The sequence below is a fragment of the Mus caroli genome, chromosome 6, assembly GCF_900094665.2.
Source record: "Mus caroli chromosome 6, CAROLI_EIJ_v1.1, whole genome shotgun sequence".
NCBI classification, from domain to species: Eukaryota; Metazoa; Chordata; class Mammalia; order Rodentia; family Muridae; genus Mus; species Mus caroli.
This window is the reverse complement of record NC_034575.1, coordinates 117245342-117272929: the sequence shown is the minus strand read 5'-3', so window position 1 is coordinate 117272929 and position 27588 is coordinate 117245342. Positions and strand designations below refer to the sequence as shown.

The 27588-nt window shown below is 44.9% G+C and overlaps 2 protein-coding genes across 8 annotated transcripts; one reads left to right on the top strand and one right to left on the bottom strand.

The window, feature by feature from the left end:
* Positions 1-255: 255 nt before the first annotated feature.
* Phc1 (polyhomeotic homolog 1) lies at positions 256-22915 on the top strand. 7 transcript variants are annotated; one of them, XM_029478458.1, is made up of 16 exons: positions 256-495; positions 1622-1630; positions 3102-3259; positions 5024-5134; positions 5970-6050; positions 6686-6835; positions 7442-7597; positions 14443-14935; positions 16642-17441; positions 17971-18118; positions 18361-18572; positions 19393-19507; positions 20119-20227; positions 20391-20541; positions 21097-21328; positions 22002-22915. In XM_029478458.1, the coding sequence occupies exons 2-16, from the start codon at positions 1627-1629 to the stop codon at positions 22154-22156; spliced, it is 3075 nt and encodes a 1024-aa protein (XP_029334318.1). In that variant the 5' UTR covers positions 256-495; positions 1622-1626; the 3' UTR covers positions 22157-22915. The 7 variants fall into 7 exon arrangements, with proteins under 7 accessions (XP_029334318.1, XP_021021070.1, XP_029334320.1 ...); XM_029478456.1 differs by lacking the exon at positions 256-495 and adding an exon at positions 513-591; XM_021165411.2 differs by lacking the exon at positions 1622-1630 and having other exon boundaries at positions 362-495.
* A 1276-nt stretch (positions 22916-24191) lies between these two features.
* Positions 24192-27582, bottom strand: LOC115029050 (cation-dependent mannose-6-phosphate receptor-like; the record flags this gene model as incomplete). Its single annotated transcript, XM_029478461.1, has 5 exons — positions 24192-24331; positions 24483-24609; positions 25415-25545; positions 25683-25792; positions 27525-27582. Coding segments are annotated over 5 exons (549 nt in total), but the record flags the coding sequence as incomplete, so codon positions are not given.
* Positions 27583-27588: the final 6 nt, after the last annotated feature.

The following is a 27588-nucleotide window of genomic DNA, read 5'->3' as shown; positions in this document are numbered from 1 at the left end:
CAGGGGGAGAAAAAGGAAAAAAAAAAAAAAAAACCCAAAAAACAAAAAACCACTCGGGCCTAGAGCGCGGAGGCCCGGGAGCAGCGTCGCCATGGCAACGGGCGCCGACAGGAAGCGAGGGACGCGCGGGAGGGCGGGCGCGGGGAGGGGGCGGGCCGGAGGAGGGGTCGGCTGCCCCGGAAGCACCTCCCCGCAGCCCCCTCCCCGCCGGCCCGCGCCCCCCCGGCCTCGGCCCCCCACTCTCGCGGCGGGGCAGGAAGTGACAGGCCCGCGGGAGCCCCCGGCCTGGCGGAGCCGCGGCGGGGCCAGCACCCGGACGGCGGGAGGGGCGGGGAGCGGCGGCCGCGCCGGGCACCTCCCACCGCGCCTGGGCCCCCGCCCCTCCAGGAAGGGGAGGAGGCGGCGCGCCGCCGCCGAGGCCGAGCGACCCCCCCCTCCCCCGGCCCTGAGGTGGACGCCCCCCGCGAGGACTCGGGTGCGGAGCCGGGCGCGAAGGTAACCGGGCGGCCGCGGGCCGGGGAGGGGCCGCATCCCGGGGTCTCGGCGGCGCGGGGATGTTTCCTCAGCCACCTCGGCGTGTGCAACGCCCAGGTACCTCCCCCAGCCGCGCTCCTGTCTCCCGCTCTGCTGCGCTTTGCGGTGCTTGGGTGCTGCGCGTCCCGGTCTTCGTGCTTTGCGCTCNCTGTGCTCGGTGCTGTCTGTCCGTCACCTCGTTGCCTCTGACCGCTCGCCTTCTCATTCATTTCTCCCTTCCCAGACTTTGGTCTTTCCATCCGAGCATGCTGTCTGGTTCTCTCCCTGCTTCTCGCGCTCCGCCGGGCTCCCCGATCTCCCAGTTCCTCGACTTCTGTGCCTCCCCTGCTTGGCTCCCCTACTATTAGAATATACATTTCCCTGCTTACCAAGTCCGCTCGCTTCGGGCACAGCACTGTATCCACCCCTTTCTCCTGGTGTGTTTGATTTCTCTTTGGAACTGCATTTTTTTTTTTTTTTAATCACGGTTCTGTGAAGAACAAGAACCCTTGGGAGTCTTTCCGAGGCGCCCCTCAACCCTTGCTTCTCACTCCATTCTTACTGCAACAGAGTTTTATACTCAAGGGTATTGACTTCTTCCAACACCTGACCCAATAGGCCCAGTAGTGTGTCTACCTCAGTATTAATTTCTAGTTCCTTCCCATCGGTGTGCGTCTTCCCCAGTTGAGTCCTTAAACACACCCACACCCAAAAGGGGAACGTTTAGGGTGGCCTTTGACTCTTAGTTTTAATTCTTAATTGAGTTTGCCACCTAAACGGTGTGCTCTCTTCACTTTCTATATTGAATCTGGAACTCACAACATTCATTGAAAAATGAGGATTTTAAGACATAGATTTGTGTGCCTGCGAGGTTTTTGATGGCAGGTTCCCTGGTGAAAAGACTTTAAAATTGGCCCTTCTCTGTTTCACTATCTGGGGGAAATGAGGGGGTCATCGAATTGATGAACGTGTTTTATATAAGGCTCTATTGCAAGTAACAGGGTCTTACATCTCTGAGTCCAGTGAGATAAGTCCAGTAATCTGTACAACTGTGCCATGCTGCCTCTAATCCTTACCCACTTTTTTTCCTTCACATGCTGATATTGAGGATTCATGGGTCTGTATCTGTTTAGTGCTTTGATATTTTGGCAAAAGATGTGGGGAGAAAGGTAGACTGAAGTTGATAGAATATCCTCTCTGTACCTCTTCCATTTTATCNGTGTGTGGAGTGGCATTTGTTCGGTCCCAGACAGTTAAGTGATGTAGTGATGCCGGGAAGAGAATCTGGAGAAAACTCAACTTCAGTGGCCAAGGTTGAGACTTTGACTTTTGTTTACTTGTTTGGGATGCATTCCTGAGATAAATCCATTCATCTAATGAAACTAGAGATAGCCCCTAGCAGAAATNATGGTCAGACTTTTCTATTCCCAAGCCAAATAGTACTTGGGAGACCTGATAGTTCTAGTAGCTCAGTGTATCAAAAATAAAGAATACACAGTGTAAGTTTAACGAAAGAATGAAAACTAAGGAGTAAAATGATGTCATTTTCAGCCGCGTTAGAAGAGTGTTTCTGCTTGCTTCTCTTGTTTCTTTTCCTTTTTTGATATGTATTTTTCTGTTAATTAATTTATTTATGTATTTTTGCTGGTTTTAATGTAGCTGCCAGAGGGTAAATTCTTACACCTTAGTAAAGTTGAATCTTACTCTTCTCAGTTAGAATGCTACTTACTTGGGAGTATGTAAGCTTTGTTGCNTTATTTGCTAATAGGGACACTGGAGTTATATAAGGAGAAGTAACAGCCCTGAGGCTTTAATTAGGAGCTTGGCGAGCAGCCAGTCAGCTACTTTGGATATTTGGGCAGTAGTCTAGCTCTGTGTCCCCAACATTTATCCACTTCCATGACCTGTCCACTCTGTCTACCTCGTCAGTATCTCAGGACTGTCCTCTGTGAAATGAGGATAGGGAATGCTCACACCGAGTGACACTGCTTTGATGACAGATTGTTGTTGTTGTTGTTGTTGTTGTTTGCTTTTTTTGTTCTGGGAAGAGACAAAGTAGTGTAAAGACTTGATACAGAGAAGATCCTTGTTCTCTCTACTATAAAATGGGGGCTGTGATATTTACCATACAGCACTATAAAAACAGCAGAGGTGAAGGGTCTGTAGGGGCCAAGGAACGAAAGCACCTAGAGGCTTCACCAGAAATGCTGTCCATTGTTAGCATGAGAACCATAGATAGATGGAGATACAAGTAACAGCAAGCTTTGAATGGGTGGAGTGTGAACTGTTGGAACGTGCTAGGGGACATAAGGTGGCTTTAGTATTGTAGGGTTGTGAGGTGGCTTGTTATAGTCTGGTGTTTTATTTAATGGTAGCCAGGAGGGGGAATGGAAAGGTTTTTCCTTTTGAACCAGTGACGAGCATGAAAAGATGGAGTGAGGAAGATAAATTACAGACTTGGGAGTTCTAAGATCTCAGAGGAAGAGTCTTAGATACTTTGTGGAGTTACTGTGATTTTGAATAATAATGCCATGAAATGACATTTTCCATTCAAGGTCTAACTTTAATCTTTTACTGATTCTGTCTAGGGCTTGAGTCAGAGCGCCATTCTTGGGGACCCTGGAACGCTATCATGGAAACGGAGAGTGAGCAGAACTCTAGTTCAACCAATGGGAGTTCCAGCTCAGGGGCCAGCTCTCGGCCCCAGATAGCACAGATGTCCCTGTATGAACGGCAAGCAGTGCAGGTGAGGCTCAGCTGAGTGGCCGAGCTCTGTGAGTATTGACATGAGTTAGGCAAAGATACCAGAGGATCCTCATCCTCAGATTCTGTCCGAGTAGGTCCACTTCAGAATCTTAGCAGTTTACAAAGTTAGAGCAAGCAAACCCAGAGTGAAATTTGGTCATTTTGTTTTTGCTTTTAGCAATGTACCAAGTTCAAGGCCAGCTTGGGCAACTTGGTGAGAACCTGTCTTGAAATAAAACTTCAAAAAGATAGAGTTGAAGAGTGCAGTTCATTGATTCAATGTGAAATACTATAAAGTTCACACATGAATAAATAAATAAGGTTCAGGGTATTAATTAGATTTTAATTAACCATTTCTTTTCGTTGTTTAAAAATATCTACTTACTATTTGTGCACACACGCACTTGTGTGTGTGTGTGTGTGTGTGTGCACACGTGCGTGCGCATGCATGTGTGTGTATAGTGCTGTGTATGTGGAGGTCAGAGGACACAAATGAGTTTATGCTGTGCAGTATATACAGGTGCCGTTGGCTCTTGAGCTTCTGGTCACTTCTGTCTCCATCTGCCATGTCATAAAGAGTGCTGGGATTGCAGATGTGCACCACTGCACCTGACCTTTTGTTTAAGTTCTGAGAGCTGAGCTCTGCTCCTCGGGGCTGTGCTACAGGTGTTCTTCCCACACAGCTTCCTTTCCTGCCTCAGTAGTCAAGTGTTCAGTTTTGGGCCTTATACATTATTCTGAGTAGTAGAAGTATCAATGACCTTTTTAGACATTTGCTTTTGGACAAACAGCAACTTTTATACCTTAAATATCCTGTTTGGAAATGAAACAGTTTTCTTTAAATGAAACAGTTTTCTTTCTTTCTTTTTTTTAAGATGTATTTATTATTATACATAAGTACCCTGTAGCTGTCCTCAGACACACTAGAAGAGGACATCAGATCTCATTACAGATAGTTGTGAGCCACCATGTGGTTGCTGGGATTTGAACTCAGGACCTTCAGAAGAGCAGTCAATGCTCTTACCCGCTGAGCCATCTCTCTAGCCCCCTGAAGTATTTTTCTTAAAAGACTTTGGTGGAATGGTTGTAATTATTAAAGAATAAGAACATAGGAAAATCTAGTTGACACTAAAATGATCACTGTCAGCTTTATAAATAGCCATTGACATTTTACAGTAGATATTTGGAAGTGTCAATCGCTTGAGAGTTTTGCCTGGTAGAATTGTTCAGAAGTCACTACTGTTTTTCTTGGTAGAATTGTTCAGACTGTGTTTCTATCATCTATCTCTTAAATACTTAAGGATCTGTATCTGGATGCTAGATACCTATGGTATATAGCTTTTTCCTTTTATTTGTTTGTATATTTATTTATTTAAGACATGGCTTACTCTGTTAGCCTGGCTGGCCTGGGACTCATCATTTTCCTGCTTCCATTTTTTGAGTGCTGGGATTATAGGCATCTGCCTCCATGTCTAGCTTCTTTTCCTTATATTAGTCAGCATCCCATTTATTTGTAGTTTGTCTAGATCTTGTGATATATTGGTTTGCTTTTCTTTATATGTGAGGAGAGACCATAGAATCAATTGTCTCTGCTGTTTTAGATGGCTGAGTAGACTACTGAATCCAACATTGTAAGGACANATCAGATGCTGATGATGGTCGTCCTTTGTCTCCTATTGTTCCTCTCCTTCCTGACTCCCTTTGCAACAGTGACGCACATGGGAGTTAGGAGTGATGGTTCTGAACACTGTATCCNGTCTTCTAGGCTCTGCAAGCACTGCAGCGGCAACCTAATGCGGCTCAATATTTCCACCAGTTCATGCTCCAGCAACAGCTCAGTAATGCCCAACTGCATAGCCTGGCAGCTGTCCAGCAGGTGAGAGGTCAGCAGCCATGGCACAGGAGGTGGGGGGAGGGAGGCATTGCAAGGTTAGGGTAGGGGAGCAGTTTGGGGCGGACTGCATCCCACACCAAAGCCTTCCTTTGCCACCTGTACTCTTTGGAGAAAGGATGGTTCTTAGATTAAGGTTGCAGTGTGAGCTGTGGGAGACTCTTTAGAGGTGGAATAGCTGTGTTGTAGACCTGTTCTGTTTAATATGTTAGCTACCGGCCATATGTAGCTATTGGGTACTTAAAATGTGGCTAGTTCAAATCGAGGTGATCCTGAGATTTTAGAAGCTGTCAGTTGACAGAAAGAAGGTAAGAAATCTCAGTAATGTCTGTGTCAGTCTAATGTTTCGCTGATTATATTTGGGGACAGAGTTGGATCTCTGAGGTAAAGCATATACTTTAAATGGGTAAAACTCTGGTTTCGGTCCCATCTGCCATCCCTCTCCCAAATGGTAATATTTATTTTGTATGTATTAAATAAGTTACTGAAATTTTTATCATCCCGCTTAATACTTTTTATGTATACGTCGTAGAAAATGGCTCATTTGATGTTGTGTTGGACGATACTGCATTAGATTTGTCAGTGACTTGTGATGTGGGCTGAAACTGGAGTAGCAGAGTACAGGTTGTCTGTCTGCCTTGATGTTCCTGGGCAGGCTTATGTGGTCATGTGATATATCACGGATAGTGATGTGTTTTTTCCATACTCCAACATACAGTGTCTGTTCTTATCTGAAATGTCTGTTTTGTTCATGAATTAATGCTAGAAGACAGGGAGACATAGTCTCTTCATTGTTTCTCTTATGCTTCCCCTTGAACAGGCCACGATTGCTGCCAGTCGTCAGGCTAGCTCCCCAAACAGCAGCACTGCACAGCAGCAGACCGCTACCACCCAGGCCTCGGTGAGTACTGTCTATCTTTGAGGGCGGTGTCTGTCAAGGTCTGGTCTTTGCAGCTGATCCAGGAGGTAGATTGAGTCATAACTGGGCATTTATTGCTCTTCAGTACAGATTGGCAACAAAACAAACAACCGACCAGGGAACCTATTCAAACCTGTGTAGGAGTCTTGGTTTTCAGACAGACTTTCCCTAGCTAGTCCATACTGGCCTCATACTTGATCCTCCTGCCTCGTCCTCCTGAGTGCTGCTATTACAGATGTGCACTACTATGTGCGACCTATTNTACAGGAGTCTTTAAAAGGCAAGCATAAGGAAGGAAGGAGAAATTCTTGGAGAAGAAGAGATAACAAATGAAAGGTGGCTTTTCCAGAGAAAGAAAACCTGTTTCATTTCTTTCCTTTGCCTGCTTAAATATTAAAATTGGTAATTGTGGGCTTGCTTTCTTTTTGATTGTCTGTTTGCTTTGGTAATATTTCAAAGTAGCTAGAGTGAAGTTTTGGATGGAAGTTACTATTTATTTCCCTTGACTTCATGAAAGTAACATCCTGTTCTTGATGGTTACTCTCAAGTTGTCAGCTGTGTATTTTCTTTGGTTTCCCCTCGAGTTCTCAGTCCCGGTTCCTTTCTGTACTGTGCAGATGAATCTTGCAACCACGTCAGCTGCTCAGCTCATCAGCCGATCGCAGAGTGTGAGCTCCCCCAGTGCTACCACCCTGACGCAGTCTGTGCTGCTGGGGAACACCACTTCCCCACCTCTCAACCAGTCCCAGGCCCAGATGTATCTGCGGGTAAGTCACAGCCACAGCCACCATTGTCCTAGGGGCATAGTTCATAATTTACCTTTTGGCAAAGNGTGAAGGTGTTTTTTTCGGTGCTATCGAGGGAACCCAGGGCCTCATGCATAGTAGGCAAGTGCTCACCCCCTGGGCAATTCCNCTCATCTGAAAGCTGTTTTATTTCAGACAAGCCGATCTACTTCCCATGCCTTAAAGATGCTTTTAGATAGCATTGAGAGCCTCTGCTGGAAGATGTGATATTGATATTTGATAGATCAGTGTTAGGTGTAGTCTAGTTCTTAAACATGTAACTTGGGTACACAAATTGTAGGCATCTCTCAGCTAGTCTATTTCTGTGTAGAACTATGTGTTCTAAAATCCTCACTGTCTAATTGTCTTTNATGTTTGACTCTGTTATCATTCGTAGTCTTCTGCACGTTCTAGGTTTCCTTCTGGATGATTCTTCACATTTGGAGAAGGAGAGGTTCTTGGGTTGGTGTGGAAAGGTGCAGGCTCAGCTGTTTAATACTTGCTGTTTTTTGTCTTGTGGTTCTTTCTTTCCATCTCTTCTGTCTTCTCTCCTTTTCTTTTTACTCTCCTTCCTCCTCTCCTCGCCAGCCACAGCTGGGCAACCTGTTGCAGGTTAACCGGACCTTGGGCCGGAATGTGCCTCTTGCCTCCCAGCTCATCCTGATGCCTAATGGGGCAGTGGCTGCAGTCCAGCAGGAGGTGCCACCCGCTCAGTCTCCTGGAGTTCATGCAGATGCAGATCAGGTCAGTGGCACCACTTACTGTGGAGAAGCCCGGGAGCATGAAGGGGATGACCATAGGCCAGGCCCCACACTTGGCCCCGTTATTGATTTTTTTTTTTTTTTTTACAATTCTTATTTTGTGTCTGTTTCAGCTTCCCTTTCCTCACCTCCTATAGATAAAGACTCCCTTAAAATATTTGAGTTGATTTGAGCTAAAGAAGGAAGTAGAATCACCTGAAAAGATCTCTATGGATCTGGACGACTTAGAGTACACGTTGATTTTCAGGGCATCCTTTTGTCCTCTGCAGCTTAGTTTTATTGAATCTTTTAATTCCCTCATAGAAATGTCCCGTGACGATAGGGATGTTGTTCAGAATTAGAATTCCCTCATTCTGTTTAAGTTAGATGTGAAGTAGGCCTGGCTGAGTTGCTGGTAGGATGTTTGGCTCCTGCTCTTGACTTACTACAGTTCTTAACTTTCAGTCTCCTATTCCTGTTCATGTTTCCTCAGTAAAGTCTTTCTTCCCATTGCTTTTTGTGACTTTCCCCAAAATACATATATTTTAATTTTAAACATGTATGAGATGTAATCTGGGGCTTATAATGGTTGTCTCATTCATCTAGTCTGTCAAAAACTACGTAATGTATTGTGCTTGGATATGTGTTTAGTTTTGGAGCACTGAAGAGAGATGAGCCAAATCTTCCAAGAGCTTAAGGGGGCAGCAGTGTTGTACTAAGTGCCGCTAACCCTGAGTAACCCCTGAGTTTCCAGAACTGGCTACGTTACTTTGCAGGATACTTGAGTGGAGTCTTAGGGACCCCTGATTGATTTGGAGTGAGGAGAGAACTGAAGAAGAAGATGAGCAGCTCTGAGGGCACCATTCATTCATTTACAGAAATCAGACCCCAGAGGAGGCTGGGGAGTCGGGACAGCAGGACTCTGATGTGGCTCTGAGTAGAGCCTGTCATGCCTATTGGGTTGATCTCCAGTTTTCTCAAAAACATAGCAAAGAGACAGTGAGCCTAATGGTGGAGGAGAGTAAAAGCCAAGGAAAGGAGGTTGTAGTTAATTTTATAGTCAGCCAGTCAGTGGTGGTGCCTGGGACTCTAGAGGCAGGGGCAGGCAGATTTCTGTGGGTTTGAAGCCAGTCTGGTCTACAGAGAGAGTTCCAGGAGAGCCAGGGCTACACAGAAATCCTGTCTTAAAAAATTTAAAAATCAAAAAACCCCCCCAAAAAAACAAACAAAAACCCAAAAAAACCCCAAACCCCCAAAACAAAACAAAAACCCTCAATAACATCCCCCAACCCCAACACACTTTATGGATAGCAGAGACCATTATTGGCTGTAGGACAACAGATGAACAGAATAAGGAAAATACTTCAGGGGGCTGGAGAGATGGCTCAGAGGTTAAGAGCACTGACTGTTCTTCCGAAGGTCCTGAGTTCAAATCCTAGCAACCACATGGTGGCTCACAATCATCCATAATGAGATCTGATGCCCTCTACTGGTGTGTCTGAAGACAGCTACAGTGTACTTACATATAAATAATAAATAAATATTAAAAAAAAGAAAAATACTTCAGAAAAAATCCGGCAAAGAAAAATACTTCAGAAAAAATCAAGGAACATGTGCCAGCTAAAAGACCTTTTGGGGTCATCTAGATATAAAATATCTTTACAAGCTGTTCAAGCAGTAGAAGACAAAGAGGAGGCTGGTTGTGTTTTCATATCAGTTTTCTAGTTTATCCATCCATTCATTCATCCATCCATCCATCCAGTCATCCATCCATCCAATCATCCATCCATCCATCCAGTCATCCACCACACACCCATCCATCCATCCAGTCATCCATCCATCCATCCATCCATCCATCCGTCCATCCATCCATCCAGTCATCCATCCACCCACCCATCCATCCATCCAGTCACCCATCCATCCATCCAGTCATCCATCTATCCACCCACCCATCCACCCACCCATCCATCCATCCATCCAGTCATCCATCCATCCATCCATCAGTTGACAGTATGAGCATAGAGGCTGCAATGTTTGTCCGTCCATCCATCCATCCATCCATCCAGTCATCCATCCATCCACCCATCTATCCATCCATCCATCCATTCATCGACACTCAGTATGAGCATAGTGGCTAGAATGTGCACCTGGTGTCTGGGTTAGGCCACCAGCCCTGCATTTAACTGCGTAATTTAGATCACCTTGGACAAATTAGCTTTTCTACTGTGATCTCTTCATAGCTAGAGTATATCTAATATATGATGTGCTGTGAGAACTGATTAAGTTGATTTTAAGTACTTGTATCATATCTGGACTCAATNTTTAAGATTATTAACTTATTATTAGCTATCTGTTATCACTGTGTAGTTTTGGATGCTTAGGAAAGTCATGATAACTACATTTATGGAGAGTATGCCCTTTAAAGTACTATAAGCAAATAGTTACCTACGTAGCATACTAACTGCTTCATTAGCAAGGATAAGTCATTCTAAGAATAAAGAAGGGAACTTACTTAGTCATGGGATGGCCTAAAGACCAAGGAGGTGACATTTAAAATGGGCTTTATAGAAGTTAGCCATGCATGGATGTGAGGAGATGTTGAATGCCTGGAGAACATGATTTATAAAGATCTTAAAGAAGAGTTGGTTTGCTTGAGGAATTACAAGATGGCTTATTTTCTTGGAGGACTAGATTATTGGAAGGAATCTTACCTCACAGGGCTTTGGGGCTTTGTTTAGGACTTTAGACCTTATATCAAAGGTAATTAGAAAGCTTTATAAAGGTNTATAACACTATAAAAAGGCTTTAGTATGAAAGTAACGGGGGGAGCTGTGTTGTATGTGTTACTAGGGAAAAGAGTAATTTAGGAGAGAGATAGTGTTTGGGTGCACAGCAATGAAGATGGAGGAGCCCATGAATATGAGAGTAGCAAGAATTATTGAAAGTAGAGGGAACTGGTTCAGAATTTGAGGAACTGAAGGAGTGCCAGGTGTGAGGCCTGAGGTGGCACTGTAGAGCGGTTGGTGCTCTTTCTGGGATGAACGCTGCAGAAGAGGAATTAGGTTGAAGTTCAGTTTGGACATGCCAAATTAGAGATGTTTTTGAGACATGCATGTGATACTGAGACAGCAGCCCTAGGCATGATCCTTGAGTTTAGGAGAGCTAGCTTGGAGCTAAACATGAAAATGGTAGACATGAATGACATGTCTATGGAAGTTAAGGAAATATTAAAAATTGTTATGAGCCAGGCAGTGGTGGTNCATGCCTTTAATCCCAGCACGCAGGAGGCAGAGGCAGGAGGATTTCTGAGTTTGAGGCCAGCCTGGTCTACAAAGTGAGTTCCAGGACAGCCAGGGCCACACAGAGAAACCCTGTCTCGGAAAACTAAACCAAACAAAACAAGCAGTTGTCATGGAGAGCATACCGACTGAAGAGCATGTAGTGGAGCTCAGATGGTTGGGATAAACCCTAGAAAAGCGGGGAGCAGGAAAGAACAACAAAGAGGAGAGGAAAAAAGTCTAGACTGTAGTAACACGAAGACAAAGGAATAGGATCTTAAAGACTGGGGTGGGNATGGGTGTAGGGGTGGAAGCCACTCATTTCTTTTCAGTGTAAAAAGGAAANCAAGAATAGATTTGTTTGGAGGGAGAGCTACTTTAGAGGAGTTGGAGGGGGATTGAACTTGAAGGCATATTGAGTTTGAGGCATCTATGGAGAGTGTGAATCGGTATAGTGAATGCACAAGAATTTAGTCATGGGGGAAAGGAAGATGAGGCTGGGGAAGGGGGAACAGGCAGGGAGAGGGGCACAGGCAGATCACACAGCCAGGAGAGGCTAAGAGAGCCAAGCATAAGAGAGTTGTTTTGACAATCTTGAAAAGCAGGAAGACAAGGATCCAAGCAGAGGATTGCCCTTGGTAGGAGGAAGAGGGAGTGAAAATAGGGTCTGGTAATGCAAGGAGGATGGGGTCTTCATTGTCTCTGCAGAGATGGAGGGGAGCAGAGAGGGTAGTTCTGAGTCTAGGGGAGAGTGGAAAAGTGGAATAGCCATTGCAGAAGAGAAGCTGGCTAACCAGTCTAGNTACCCCCACTGAAGAGAATTCTGGGCACTTCTGCAAAGCTGGCCTTCTCTCTCCCACTGTTCTGGATTCAAGTCCCTGCTTCACCTGGCTGTACTCTTCTGGTTTCCTAAGTGGTCTTCCATGACTTAAGTCAAATCTTCTTCCATGTTTCTATCAAGATGACTTTAACACAGATAAACAAACCAACCAACCCAGGGATAGCTCAGGTAAAGCACTCCTGAAGCGTGAGGACCTGACTTCCATATTCACAGCCACATTGGGAAACAGAGTATAGCACCACTCAGCCATGGTAGTGCTTGCTTGTGGTTCCAACCATGGTGAGACAGAAGCAGATGGATCCTTGGCTCCCTGGCCAGTTAGCCTAGTCCATCCAGTATGTAAGTTCCAGGACAATGAGAAACCTTGTCTCAGAAAAGCTTTTGAATGTGGTGCCTGAGGAGTTTTGCACAGTGGGGCTTTTGACCTACATATGCATGTGTACTCATGTGTACCTGTACCCACATATACATTCATGTAAACACACACACACACACACACACACACACACACCCAGGAAAGGTATTTTGTTACTGCCTTTTTTAAAAAAGAATTGTCCCTCTACTACACTGAGTTTGATTGGTTCTAGTGATGTGCTTTATTACCATCTTACTCTTGTTCCTCTCAGGGCTCACTGTTTAAGAGATTCAGTATGTGTGTGCCTGCATGAGTTTATGTGCAGCACATCCACTAGGGCTGGGAACTGAGTGGGGGTGCTCTACAAGATGAGTGGGTGCCCTTAGCCGGTTCTCTAGCCTTCTACTCTGTTATTTTTTACTAGAAGTAGCAGGCAGGCTGGGGTGGAGCTCAGTGGTGAAGTGCTGGCCTTGTATGTAAAAGAGGCCCTGGTTGAATCCCCAGTGTTGCAAACCAAAAACAATGTAAGAAACATTTTCTCACTGTGTGTGTCCTGGTATTGAGTTTATGTACTGATTTCTAGGGTCATCCTTTCCTTGGTCCCCTTTAATATAGCTTTATTATCTCTTTACGTAGTTCTAAAATTTACTTTGAAAATAATTTTAATGGGAAATTCAAATGTATACATGAGATATAATGTGTTTTTACCATTGAGTTTCAATAATTACTCATAGGCGACCATTTCATATAGGCTCTTGCCCTCTGACTATGGATTAATTTGAAGCAGATTCTAGATATCATGTGTTTACATTCATACATGCATATAACAACATATAGACAGTAGTATGTACTATAAATATTGTTATGTATTTTGAAATACGTGTTTTATTTGTATTTAAAGTTATAGGAAACTTAACTATATAATCTTTTTGAGAGTACAGGTTTTTTTTTTTTTTTTGGTTTTTCGAGACAGGGTTTCTCTGTATAGCCCTGGCTGTCCTGGAACTCACTCTGTAGACCAGGCTGGCCTCGGACTTAGAAATTCGCCTGCCTCTGCCTCCCAAGTGCTGGGATTAAAGGCGTGCGCCACCACACCCGGCTGAGAGTACAGTTTTATTTGTGTTTTGAGACAAAATCTTGCTGTTGGTCAGGCAAGCCTTGAATGATGGTCTTGTTTTCCTCTTGCCTTCGGCCTCAGTAACATGGACAGCAGGAGCGTGGCTCTGCACCTGCCCTGAGAATGCCTTCTTCACAGCATATTGTCAAGATACTTTTGTTTTCTAGTCATTATTTATAATTTTAATTTTTGTATAATATTCTGTTGTCTGAATATAGTTCTCTTCTGTGATTGTTGGTTCGGATTGTTACTCTGCGTGACCCATCTCTGCGTATACCCGTGTACAGTATCTCTTGTGTAGTTCTAGTGTGGATAGTGGGTGTGTAAGCGTGTGGAAGGTCATCAGTAGGGTATGGTGACGACAGTCATCATTAAGATGTGGTGACAATTTTTCCCTCACAATATTTTTAAGAAACGGGGTCAGCTACAGATTTTATCATGTTTGTTCTGATTATTATTAAGATTAATTGTGATAGTATTCTGATAAATAGAATCATCTAGGTAGCTATTTTTCTCCCCCTTTGAGTTCATGGCCAGCACTGTAATATTCTGGGACTGTTAATAATTAAGTTACAGTTCAGACTGTTAACACTCCAGGCATAGTGACCTAGCAGAGTGCCNTTCTATCTCCCTAGCGCCAGCCACCTTTCTTGTTTCTTATTTTTCTGTTCCCTGTAACTCAACATAATGAAATGTTTATATTAAAACATGACATTATGTTTTGGTTCTGTGGCTTCGGTATGCCTTTAGGTCTTTCCCTTGCCTGTGCACCCTCTGAGCCTCGGGACAGACATCATCTGTTTTAGAAGACTTTGGCTTCCCAGTCAGAGTTGATTTTCTGTTCTCCTGTAAAGTTGGTTTATATTTATGTGTGTATTGTCGGGTTATACTTACTGATTTTCTGCTCTAACAAACCATGTAGCGAGAGCATTTAACACTTGCATTTCCACTATCCAAGCCAGTACCTGATGTGTAGTAGGTATTCAATAGATGCTAAGTGAATATGANGAAAGAGAAAGTCAGAGATGTATTTCGAAGGAATTTTGTTGAAATTTGATGATAGACTTGATAGTATATGACAATGTGTTTAAAAAGAAGCTCTTTGAGAGACTGAAAGGACCTAATTGGTGTAGAAGTCAGGGCTCAGTTAGGTGGGCTGTGGAATGTTAATGTGTAAGTTTTCAGCTTATGAGTCAGTCTCCGGAACCTCCACANACTCACATACACACACATGTATATANATATTAATATCTTCCAGGTGCAGAACTTGGCAGTGAGGAACCAACAGGCTTCAGCTCAAGGACCCCAAATGCCAGGCTCCACTCAGAAGGCCATCCCTCCTGGAGCTTCTCCTGTTTCTGGCCTCTCCCAGACTTCTAGCCAGGCCCTAGCGGTGGCCCAGGCTTCTTCTGGGGCCTCAGGCCAGTCACTCAACCTTAGTCAAGCCGGTGGAGGCAGTGGGAATAGCCTCCCAGGCTCCATGGGTCCAGGTGGAGGTGGCCAGGCGCCTGGGGGTTTAGGTCAGTTGCCTTCTTCAGGATTGACTGGTGGAAGCTGTCCCCGGAAGGGCACAGGAGTGGTGCAGCCCTTACCTGCAGCTCAAACAGTGACTGTGAGCCAAGGAAGCCAAACGGAGGCAGAAAGTGCAGCAGCCAAGAAGGCAGAAGCAGATGGGAGTGGCCAGCAGAGTGTGGGCATGAACCTGACTCGGACAGCCACACCTGCCCCCAGCCAGACNCTTATTAGTTCAGGTAAGGTGTCACCTCTCATGATGTCATTCATTTCCTAGAAGTAATTTGAAATATTTAGAGCCCCCCACAACACGCACAAATACTTTAAAAAAACAAACAAACAAACAAACAAACAAAAACCCAAACAGCTCTGGATCCGGAGTAGCAGAAGAAAAGAGAATCTTGCCAGTCTTGAACATGCTAGCTCAGACAGGATAGGGAATGGATGGAGAGCCTGGTTTCCTCCAAGCAGCAAAGTACGTATAAAGTACTTTGTGTAGTTTCTCTTCATTTCACTCAATTCTGATGGGATTGAAAAACGCGCTAGAGATATATCTTTGAAAGGCAGACTTAAATTACTTATGGTATTGAGTAAAGGATGAGTTCTCTCTTTTCAGTAGGCAGGTCAGGTAACTAGAGTATAAATACCTAAGAACACGTAAGACCAGCAAGTGGAGCTGTGGCTTCATGTGTGGTTGCCTTGTGGTTGTTTGTATCAATGATAAGGACAAACTTGAATTAATAATAATAACCCTAGTTTGTATTTGCTTTGAGACTGGGTCAAACATAGTTAATGTATCTACTTGGATTTTTGTTTGTTTCCATCATGCTAATTAATCATTGATGTAATTGAATACTTTCATCACAAAAATTACCAATTTTAGATACTTAGATACCTTAGCTTTCTGTTCCCAGAGTGCTTTCAGAGCACGCTTTGTGTGTTGTTTGGACAGTCCGGTAAATGAAGGTCAGAGACTGTCAGCCCCAGTTTGCAGCAGAGGAGACAGTGGTCAGAGGCTCTGTCTGCTCTTAAGACTTTAGGTGGTTACTTAATGTCANGAACTTGAAGAATGGAGGCGTTCATAGAGGATGGCGACACTTTTCACTTTGGGTATTTATTCTGTTGGTGAAGAATGGAGGCGTTCATAGAGGATGGCGACACTTTTCACTTTGGGTATTTATTCTGTTGGTGATGATTAAATACATCTTCTGTGTTAAACACCAGAATGAGTTCTAAGGTGTCAGAATAAATAAACATGGTGTCAGCCTTGAGATAATGAAGGAGGAGTCAGCCATTCTCTACTCAGTCTGAGTGGAAGAGCAGGGTGGTTATAGCAAAGTAAATAATAGAGAGGACTGAAGGTGACTGCTGATTTAAGGGGCTACCCTCCACTCATCTCTTCTTGCCTTTCTTTCTTTTTATCCTTTCTTCCTTTTTTCCCCCCTCACTCCTTCCCTCTCTCCCTCCTTCCCTTCTTTCCTTCCTCCCTTCTTTCTTTTTTGTTCTACTTGTGGTTGAATCTAGGCCTTGAATATGCTCAGCCAAGTTTCTGTCGCAGAGCTACACCTAGTCCTGTCTTTCTTTTTAACTTTGTATTTTGAAAAACAGTTCACTAAATTGCTTAGGCAGACCTTGACTTGCCTGAGGACTCCTGAGTACTTGAGCTTCAAGGCTGTGCCCTTCGTTTTTGCCCTTGAGATCTTTGTCCTGAGGTGGTCAGTAAGGTCTGACTGAGAGGAAAGAGTATGAATGAAGTGATGTTCAAGCTCCGTAGCTCCATGGAGGCTAGATTTCCGGTCACTGTCTGCTTCCCATCTAGTGAGATTTCCGTTCATTGAGTCTTACCTGAGGTATATCTTACAAAGATGCTTTTGTTTAGTGTAGAAGGATTATCATTGTCTGCTCCTTTTCTCCTTTGTTCCGTTCTGGCTTGCTTCACACATAGCCACATACACACAGATCCAGCCCCATTCACTGATTCAGCAACAGCAGCAGATCCACCTCCAGCAGAAGCAAGTGGTGATCCAGCAGCAGATTGCCATCCACCACCAGCAACAGTTCCAGCACCGCCAGTCCCAGCTGCTTCACACAGCCACACACCTCCAGTTGTCCCAGCAGCAGCAGCAGCAGCAGCAACAGCAGCAACAACAGCAACAGCAGCAGCAGCAGCAAGGAACAACCCTCACTGCCCCTCAGCCACCCCAGGTCCCACCTACTCAGCAGGTCCCACCTTCCCAATCACAACAGCAAGCCCAGACTCTGGTGGTCCAACCCATGCTTCAGTCTTCACCCCTGACTCTTCCACCTGAACCAACCTCTAAACCACCCATCCCCATTCAGTCCAAACCTGCTGTAGCTCCTATCAAACCTCCTCAACTAGGAGCTGCTAAGATGTCAGCTACACAGCAGCCACCACCACATATCCCTGTGCAAGTTGTCGGTACCCGGCAGCCAGGCTCAGCCCAAGCACAGGCTTTGGGATTAGCACAGCTGGCTGCTGCTGTACCTACTCCCCGTGGAATACCAGGAGCAGTCCAGCCTGGCCAGGCTCATCTGGCCTCCTCGCCACCTTCATCACAGGCGGCTCCTGGTGCACTTCAAGAATGTCCTCCTGCATTGGCTGCTGGGATGACCCTTGCTCCTGTGCAGGGGACAGCACATGTGGTAAAGGGTGGGCCTACAGCCTCCTCTCCTGTTGTGGCCCAGGTCCCTGCTGCTTTCTACATGCAGTCGGTGCACCTGCCGGTGAGTGATGCTTAGTCATTTTGAAGGTATTGCCACCCATCCACATCCTAGCGGCCTGGGGCTGAGTGGCAATACCTTAATAGGAAGATGAAGAGTCAGGAAGGTGAAGGATGGCATGCATATGCTCTCTCTTTAAAAGAGTGAGATGTTTATATATATTTATATGTTTATATATGTTATTTACATATATATATATTGTTTACACTTCAAATTCCTAAATTTGTTACTATCTTAGGGTGTTTATATATATGCTAATTCCATCAAGAGCTCTTTACCCAGATCTGTCTTTGTAAAGCCAACAGTTCTTAGTTCGTCTACAATGAGTCTTTCAGTCCCTAGCCAGGACTTACTGATGTCTTTTCTTGTCCTGATGCAGAAGTTACACATATTGGAATGACCAAGAAGTTTAGTGTATCAAAGGAAGTAAACAGATTTGGGCATCTGGAGCTGGGAATGTTCTCAGGAAGTATGTAGTTAAAGTTTTCCTTACACCTAAATCATAGCTGCTTTCTTGTTTATTCCTCTCTAGGGTAAAGCCCAGACCTTGGCTGTGAAACGCAAAGCTGAGTCTGAGGAGGAGAGAGATGACCTCTCCGCATTGGCCTCTGTGCTTCCTACAAAGGCCTCCCCAGCAGCAGAGAGTCCAAAGGTAATAGAGGAGAAGAACAGTCTTGGAGGTGAGTAGCCAACTTCTAAAATCTTACTGGTGCCAGAGAACAAAGAAGTGTTCTCAGTGAGTCAAAAGATAAATCTAATTTAGTAGAAAATGGGCCAGAACTTGGTGAGCAATAAGTAGATACAGATCATGGGCTCCATGGGCAGTGATGAGAGATGGGTGTGTTGTGTAGGATCGGGCTTGGTAATGGGCAGGTGAGTTGAGTCATCTACGTGCTCCTTAATATGTGTGCTTGTTTTTCAGAGAAAGCTGAACCAGTGGCCAGTTTGAATGCTAATCCTCCAAACAGTGATCTAGTAGCCTTGGCCCCTACCCCATCAGCACCACCTCCTACTCTGGCCTTGGTGTCCAGACAAATGGGTGACTCAAAACCCCCACAGGCCATTGTGAAGCCCCAGATTCTCACGCACATCATTGAAGGCTTTGTTATCCAGGAAGGAGCAGAGCCTTTTCCGGTGAGGGCAGGCCCTGCCTTAAAGTGGGACTGGGAAGGGGGAGGTGATCTCATTTTTTTTTCCCCTCACATTCCTCTAGAAGAAGGAAGTGTACAACTATTTTATCATTAGAGAATGGTTCATTATGCTGCCTATTTAGTTAGAGGGTGAGGGACATAGGGGAAGTTTGTGGGCCAGAAAGTGAAAATACAGAGAACAGAAGAAAGATGGCTTTTAACCTATAGTATTTGGTTGAGTCCATTAAGTCACTTTGTAATGAAGGAAACCAGGAGCAAAACCCAGTGATCTTGACTCTTGCACTCATTGCAGCTTTGTGGAGGAAAGGTCATCCTTTCAGATGCAGTTTGCCATCTTGAAAGGTCGAGGGGTTGGAGAGATGCCTCAGCAGTTAAATGAATATACTGTTCTTTCAGAGGACCTGAGTTGTGGTCCCAGCACCCATGCCACCAATTATACCAACTCCAGCTCTTGAGTATCTGACTCTGGTTATATTCCTGCACACCTGGCTAGGCATGGCACACACTTTTAATTTGAGCCCTTAGGTGACAGAATAGCAGACAGAACTTTGAATTCAAGGCCAGCCTGGTCTACTTAGCAACTTCCAGGATAGCTAGGGCCATATAATTGAACTTTGCCTCAACCCACTACCTACACCTCCCTCTCAAAGAAAAAAGTCTTAAGAAAATAAAGAAGGAGATTCCCTCAGAGGCAGATTTGGCCATCAACTCAGAGCTCATCCAAGCAGAGACAAGGGGACTTCAAAAGGCTATAGAGTGCAGAAAGGGATTAGACTGCTTTAACTGCTCTTTCTCTGGAACAGGTCGGATGTTCTCAGTTCCTGAAAGAAACTGAGAAGCCACTGCAGGCTGGCCTTCCGACAGGGCTGAATGAGAGTCAGTCAAGTGGCCCTTTGGGGGGAGACAGCCCCTCTGTAGGTAAGTAATGGGTGGTCATGGAGATGCTTGATGAAGGTGGGGATTGAGCCCAGGGTGTAGCACATATGCAAAAGTTCTACAAATGAACAACATCCCTAGATTTCATTCTTTAGAGACAAGGTCTCACCACNTAGACCTGACTGAGCTTTAACTTCAGACCCTCCTAAGTCTGGGGATTAGACACAGGGCCACCACACCTACTGCCCACACATCCACACCCACCCAGTCAGTCCTTGTTTACTTAAAGGAAGGATTTAGGTAAGGTCTGTCTATGCACAGATATGTTCTGCTAAGCATGTGGACTATACAAAAGAACTATAAGGGAATTTTACCAAGTTAAGGAACAGGTTGGCTTATTTTATACCATTTAAGGACATAGTCCCCTTCCTGTCTCCATTTCCTGTGTGCTAGGATTATAGGCTGTACTTGTATACCAGTTCATATACTTCTTGAGAGTCAAGCCTTTAGGGTGTTTGGTGTTAGGGATTTTCAGTTAGACTGTGTAGGTCTTTGCAGAAAATCCTGAGGAAAATTAGTACCGAGCTCTGGGCCTAATAATAACTGAGGGGCAGCAGGAGCCTGTGGTAAGTCAGGAATGCCTTGTTTTCCAGAGTTAGAGAAGAAGGCAAATCTCCTCAAGTGTGAGTACTGTGGCAAGTACGCCCCAGCAGAGCAGTTTCGAGGCTCTAAGAGGTTCTGCTCCATGACGTGTGCAAAGAGGTACTGCNGCCACCAGCCAGCTCACCCTCATGGGCTTTCCCACTGAATGCTGTCCCTTCTTAGAGCTGATATGTATCCCTCTTTGCTTTTCATTCTGTTTCTCACGTTAGTATGTCATTTCCACAGCACCGTGACAGCAATCTTGTATGTCTCTCATCTGTAGGTACAATGTGAGCTGTAGCCACCAGTTCCGCTTGAAGAGGAAAAAAATGAAGGAGTTTCAGGAAGCCAGCTATGCACGTGTTCGGAGGCGCGGACCCCGCCGCAGCTCCTCTGATATTGCTCGTGCTAAGATCCAGGGCAAGCGCCATCGGGTGAGCTGCTATTGCAGAGCCAGCTAGCGTGTAAAATACCCCCTCCCCTGGAGTTCCTTTCCTTAGGTAAAAGCCCTAGATACAGAACTCTCAGAATTCTAGTTTGACACCGACTTTATTGTCCTGTCTCCTTTCATCTGACTACAAGTTTGTACATCCATGAGTCCTTTACTACACTTGAAATAATCAGGGAACACTCAGCGAGTTCACACTTGAACGGTTCTTTTTTTTTTTTTTTTTTGAAGATTTATTTATTGATTATATGTAAGTACACTGTAGCTGTCTTCAGACACTCCAGAAGAGGGAGTCAGATCGCTTTACGGATGGTTGTGAGCCACCATGTGGTTGCTGGGATTTGAACTCCGGACCTTCNGAAGAGCAGTCGGGTGCTCTTACCCACTGAGCCATCTCTCCANCCCTTGAACGGTTCTTTAGAGTAGTTGTGCATCTGCAAGTGAAGTACAGCTTTAGTTCACTTGTTGAGACAAAGCTTTCCTGTGGCCTGCTGTTTTTGGGACGAGAACTGGCCTCACTGTTGTGCTCTCTCCTCTCAAGGGTCAAGAGGACTCTAGCCGAGGATCAGATAATTCCAGCTATGATGAAGCGCTCTCTCCAACATCTCCTGGGCCACTGTCAGTAAGAGCCGGGCACGGAGAACGTGATCTAGGAAACACCATTACAACACCATCCACGCCAGAGTTACAGGGCATCAATCCCGTGTTCTTGTCCAGTAATCCTAGCCAATGGAGCGTCGAGGAGGTCTACGAGTTTATTGCTTCTCTGCAAGGTACGGGAGGTGGGAGGGGAGTGGGGGTGAGGGTGTGGGGGTTGGCCCTTCAGCAGAACCAGGTCCACATTTCCCCTAGCTCGTCCCACCAGGCTGACGTGTAAGCTGCTGGGCTGTGTCTGGCAGTTTCTGTCCTATAGTGTGGTTTACTAAATCCTCCTCGGCCGACACCATTGATCAGTGTCCATAGTTCTTTGGTTTTTACTTTGAATTAATCATGTTTCTCAGTTGGAGGTTTTGGATAATGTCTGTTTGGTGAGTAACTGAGCACACATGACTTCCAGAGGCTTCCATTAGGAAAGACCTTTCTTGACTTTCTTCAAGGCAGGACTGCCCCCATTAAACACCATTGCTCTTTGGAACTTGTCCCTCTGAGAAAATGTTGGAAAAGCGGTTAATCTTTTTGCCAGTGTTAAACTGTGAGTGTAGTTTTTCTTCATCTCTTAGAGTTTTGAGGTTACTTATTTGATGAACTTGTTACTTGCTTGATGTTCTATGGAGTAGCCAGCAGCTCTTAATTTCACTTGCTTTCAAAGCTTGCCTCAGACCTGTCTACTACTGAACTGAGGACAGCGTGTTGGACTAGCTAGCCATCACTAGGCCTGTTTTAATTTCTTTCCCTCTCCTAATGCTACCATCCGGTTTCCCGTATGTTCCCAACTTTTCCTTGTAGGCTGCCAAGAGATTGCGGAAGAGTTCCGTTCCCAGGAGATTGATGGACAGGCCCTTTTATTACTTAAAGAAGAGCATCTTATGAGTGCCATGAACATCAAACTAGGTCCTGCTCTCAAGATCTGTGCCAAGATCAATGTCCTCAAGGAGACCTAAGTGACCCTCTGCACAATTCAGACTAAGGCAGAAGGCCTGGCTGTTCAGGTTATAACCTGGAAGAGCTGTTCCTTTTGTGTGACCTGTGGGGTTTGGAGGCAGAACTCCAAGGATTGGTTGCTGGTGCTACATGGTGACAGCTTTGATACCGTCTCTGGGTTTCACTTAATAAAAACCTTCTCACTATTCACACCTACCCTAATCCAGTTTTTAGGCAGGCAGACTAGAGACTAGGACTGCTTAGCCTTATCCTGGAGTGGAGTGACTAGCCAGGGTTTCACTTCTCCAAGGAGGAATGTCTTGTATGGTAAGGCAAGGAAATGGATGACATGTAGGTTTGCCTCCCTATGGGAGAGGTCAGCTTTCCTAGCTTATGACAGNAGCAGCAAACCTGGTACTCTCCTGGAGTCTCACTGTGGCTGTAGCTCAGTTTTCTGTTTCATTTTCTCCCTTAATACTGAATATTTCTTCTGCATCCATGGCAGGGTCACCAGCCATCATAGACACTTGGTTGGTATCGGTTTTGCTGCAGGGACGAAGTGTTTGAGTGACACATGTGGCTGTTGCCATTCTTTCTGCACCCCCGCTCCCAACTGTTCCCATCTTCAACCCCCTTTCCCATCCCATCGCTGCTCTGTCCCACAGCTTCACAAAACAGGAGCGTGTGGGGCTGAGGTCAGGACTGTACCTTGGGCACTATTCCTTATACAAAATATTAAATATTTTTTTCCTCAGCAAAAGGATGAAAATTGGCCTCCATTGTCTTACTGCATTATGCTGTGTCTCCTTAGCACAAATGACAAAGCCAGCGTGTTTTTTATGTTTTTTAATTATTGTGTTTTTGTACAAAAGTGGTATATTATTTTTCATTGAAAACACAGGGGTTAGGATGCAAACGACAAAGGAGAAGCTTTTTTAAAAAATAACATCATTTTTCTTGTATAGAAAGAAACAAAATTTCCACTGCCATTGCAAGGGTATTGAGAAGTAGGAATGACTTCATTCATTTTCTCTAAAAGTAACGAATGGCCCTGCCTTTCCCACATCTCCTGTGTTCAGATTAACTGTGTTGTTAACGTAGTGGCCTAGGCGTTCACTATTATAGAGATCAGCCTGCGATTCTGGGCAGATGGCCTAAACAGAAAGAAATAGAGGACTAAAAACCTTTTCCCATAGATAAGTGGGTCAGACACTTCCCTGAGCCAGCAGGAGAGACAGGTGCAGCAGTGTCCCCACCCAAAGCAAAGACCTGCAGAGCCTCCATATCCACTTCTGCTTCCATTCCCTTCCTTTAAGATTGGGGAAAGTATAAAAAGCCAAACTACAGATCTGTGAGAAAAGTGCAACTCAGATTTACAAGTACCAGTAGAGGGATATGAGGAAGAACAAGGCTGGCCACTGAGACTACCACAAGGTGACACACAGGGTCTGTTTACTTTAGAAAAGGACTACTTGATTAGGCATTTGGGTTACGTATGGACTTATAAACCATGGCCCAGGGTCCAATTCAAACTATCAAGCCACTTAAAGACCTATACACAACGTGATGGCGCCTTAGAGTCCTGTAGTTGGGAAATTTCACATTTTTTTTTTTCCCTGTCCTCATCCCACACAAGGGACAATCAGGTGACTGATTTCAGGCTCAAAGCAAATGGGAGTATTTGGGTTACAGCCAGGCAAGCACTGCAGAACAACTGGAGGCAACCAAAGGTACAAGTAATCTTTGCTTTGTTAATTAGAGTATCCAGTGTTTTAACTTCTAAAAATGTGTACAGCCAGGGCTCATGGCTTTCTGCCTATTTAGCTGTCCTTGCTCTTCCTGGGGTGCAGGAGTCTGCCCCACAGGCCCTATGTCTGTCTGCCTTCCACTCTACTTGTGCAGAGGAGAAACAATAGGAAGGAGCAAAGAGAGGCAGGTTAGGGTCAAATCAAAAGCCAACTGGAAAGCAAGAATATTAACGGCAAGGTGAGAGACGGGAGACCGGCTTGAGAAGTCTGGCTGAGTATGCTTTGGTTTGGGGACTGAAGAGGTGGCTAGACATTAAAGTGCAATCACATTGGTAGCAGATGATCATCCCTTTCTTCCGACTCCTCCCCCAGCTGGTCATCCCCCACTCCACGATATGCTGCAGGCACATTGCGGGGTTTGGAACGGCACACAAAGTCACAACCATCCTGGAAGNAAAAAGCAAAGGAAAGATAATCTTGATTATCTATTTCAGAGTGAAACAGATGATATGGTTTCAAACTGACGTTCCCCCCAAAGCCCCCTCCCCAGAGAACACCCAAAATCCAAGGCTTAGCCCAAATTAACTTCGCTACTTACAGCTACTAGGTTGCCAAGATCCTGCCAGAAGGCCAGATGAGGAAACTGCTCCATTCCCTTGGCCCCCACTACCAGTCTCTGGTATAAGAAACCCCCAATGATATAGACAGCAACCAACGATGCAAATCTAGACAGGAAGAGAAATACTTAAAACTTATTTTAATCCCGAAGTGGCACCACATACTTCGAAGAGCATTGAGAAGGCCAAGGCTCGATTTTAGCTGTTTTCTAAGTAGCAGTGAGAAGCTAAGGCTAGACTGTACATTCATCTTTAGCTGTTTCCTAAGCTATACTCTAAACAAACAGGGCTGGTAGCTCCTCAGAAAAACCGCTTACGAGTGCTGTGTCCAACACCTAGAAGAGGGGGCAGGAACTTAGTATGTGACTCAAATAGTCATGGATCACTATTAAACAGGCTGCTGCTTTATACAAGCTCTGCTGATGTGATACAGTGCTGCAAAGTGTCCAGCCTTCTCCTGAGAGGAAGCTTAACCAAATGCCTTTACTTTAATCCAGTACTTGGGAAGCAGAGGCCAGCTAAGTCTACATAGCCAGGTTAGCTAGAACTACACAGGGAGACATGCTATATAAACAAAACTCCAGATGCAAATCATTTATTGGGACTAAACCATTTTTTAAGAAGCCAGGTCTGATCAGGTACATCTTTAATATCAGCTCATGGAAGACAGAAATTCTTCTGAGTTTGAGGCCAGCTATAGCTACATATAAGACTGTCTTCAAAAATGTTTTATATTTTTTTTACTACTGTCAGGGATTGAACACAGGACCTTGTACATACTGATCAAGCACTCAACCACCAAGCTATACTCCCTAGCTTAATTTCTTTGAACGTGTACAGTCATATCAGTGAGTCATCTCTAATTTAGTGTATGTCAGCACACGCAGCTACTGAGAGGGTACAAAGTACTCACATGACAAGTAAGATCGAGCCCACACTGAGGTGTGAGACCTCTGGTGAACAGGCCAGGCTGCTATCCATCTCAAAGAGGTAGAAGCAATCCTGGACTTTGCCTCGTTCCTCAGACACTGGGTTAAAATTAGCCTGATGATGAGAGGACCAAACAGTAATTATGTATGTCTTCTTTCAACTTGCATCCAAAAAACAAGGCTGCCCCTGATAAATGCATAAAGCCCAACCATTTGCTGTTCCTGGTCCCAGGCTGTCCCAGGACACCTTACCGCTAGTGTGTGCCGATTGCAGGAGATCATCACCACTGCACGGCGCTGCTCTTTGCCACAGTGGTTGTCATATTCATCGCCCCCTTTATATATCAGCATGATCCAGTTACCTGAGGAGGGACAAGAACAATGAAGAGCACTATGGAGAGCAGGGAAAGCAGAGGCAACAGTGGGTAGCAGGATGGAGTGGAATAAGCTACTGGAACCGTTTTTAGTTAATGATAATTGATACGATCTGTTTATCTGAATGCTAAACTAAAATCTTTCTTTTTTAAAAGACGAATCTTGCTATGTAGCTCTGGCTGGCCTTAATTCACTATGTAGACCAGGCTGGCCTCCAACTTGTGATCTTCCTGCCTCTGCCTCCCAAGTTTTGAGGTCACAGACATGAGCCTCCTTACCTGGCCTTAAAACTTGTTCTTAAGAAAACTTTTGTTCCCTTGTTTTAAGAGAGCAGTGACCAGATACGTAAGGTTGACCTTATTCCTTTCTATACTAAAGGTAGTCGAGAGACTGTAAAGACAGTTTCTACGCAAGCTTTTAACACTGATGTGCATTTTCTCAACACAATGCAAACAAGAGGGGATTTCACAAGATTGCCAGGCAGCAGGGCGACGGCCAAGTATTTATTTACTATGATTAACATTCTTTGTAAAATACTGTTTGACTGACAACCAGTAAGGATTCTTTCGACTTTGCGTATGAGAAAACAAGGTTTTAAGATTAGTGAGCTGGCGTCTTAAAGCTGTCTGTGGTGGTCTGCATAAGAGTGGCTAAGTCACTATGGCGTGNAACTGTCTGAAAGGATTGTAAAGATTAGGAGGTGTGGCCTTTTGGAGGAAGTATGTCACTGGGGTGGGCTTTGAGGTTTCAAAAACCCATGCAAGGCCCAGAGTCTTTCCCCATCTTTTTACGCAGATCAGGATGTAGAGCTCTGAGCTACTACTTCTCCAGCACCATGTGTACCTGTGTACTGCCATGCTCCCTTTGTGGTGATAGTGCACTAACCTCTGAAAATGTAAGCCTCCAATGAAATGCTTTCTTTCTCTTGATCATGGTGTCTGTTTACAGCAAGAGAACAGTGTCTGAAACACCATCGCACTAGGAGAGAGTCTGGGTCAAGAACTTGCTTTATTATTTACATAGTCAATATCTACACTGGAGAATTGATCTGTTATGGGAAGACATCAGACCACAGGTGCTCCCCTCCAGCATATACTTTCATGACATTTGAAAATTACAGCTGTTAGTACAAGTAGGCAGAGGGTCTCCCCCCCCCCTTAAATAGACTTACTGGTTTGCACAAAAAAAGTTATCTTAAAATTCAATAGTGGTTAATTTGATGAGAAATGGCAGTGGCTGGTATGGAACTGGTTAAGTATTTGGGTGACTAGCAGGGACTCCAGACTATGTAAAATTCTGGCTAGGGTCAATCATGCTCAGTCATTCATATTCATATTTGCTTTTCCATCCTTTTCTTCTGTCTTCCTTTTTTGTGGNATTAAGGATCAACGTCAGAACTTTGTGCATATGGGCAAATGCTCTACTTTGAACTGTTATGTCCAATCTTATATTCTCTTTATCAAAGTTTTGCACTGTCTTCAAACACAGAGGTGCCCTGAGCAGCTCTGAACTGGGCACTGTGAGTTACAGTCTAGACCAACTCCATCAAGCATGGCATACAGAAAGCTGGAGAAGGCCAACGCATACAGGATTATTGGAGGGCTGAGTTACAGTCTAGACCAACTCCATCAAGCATGGCATACAGAAAGCTGGAGAAGGCCAACGCATACAGGATTATTGGAGGGCTGACTTGGGATTAGTCAGCAGGAAATATCTTACTTCCATTGAAGATGTGAGTCTCATTGATTCTCCCAACCACTGTCTCCTTGTCATTGCTTTTGTT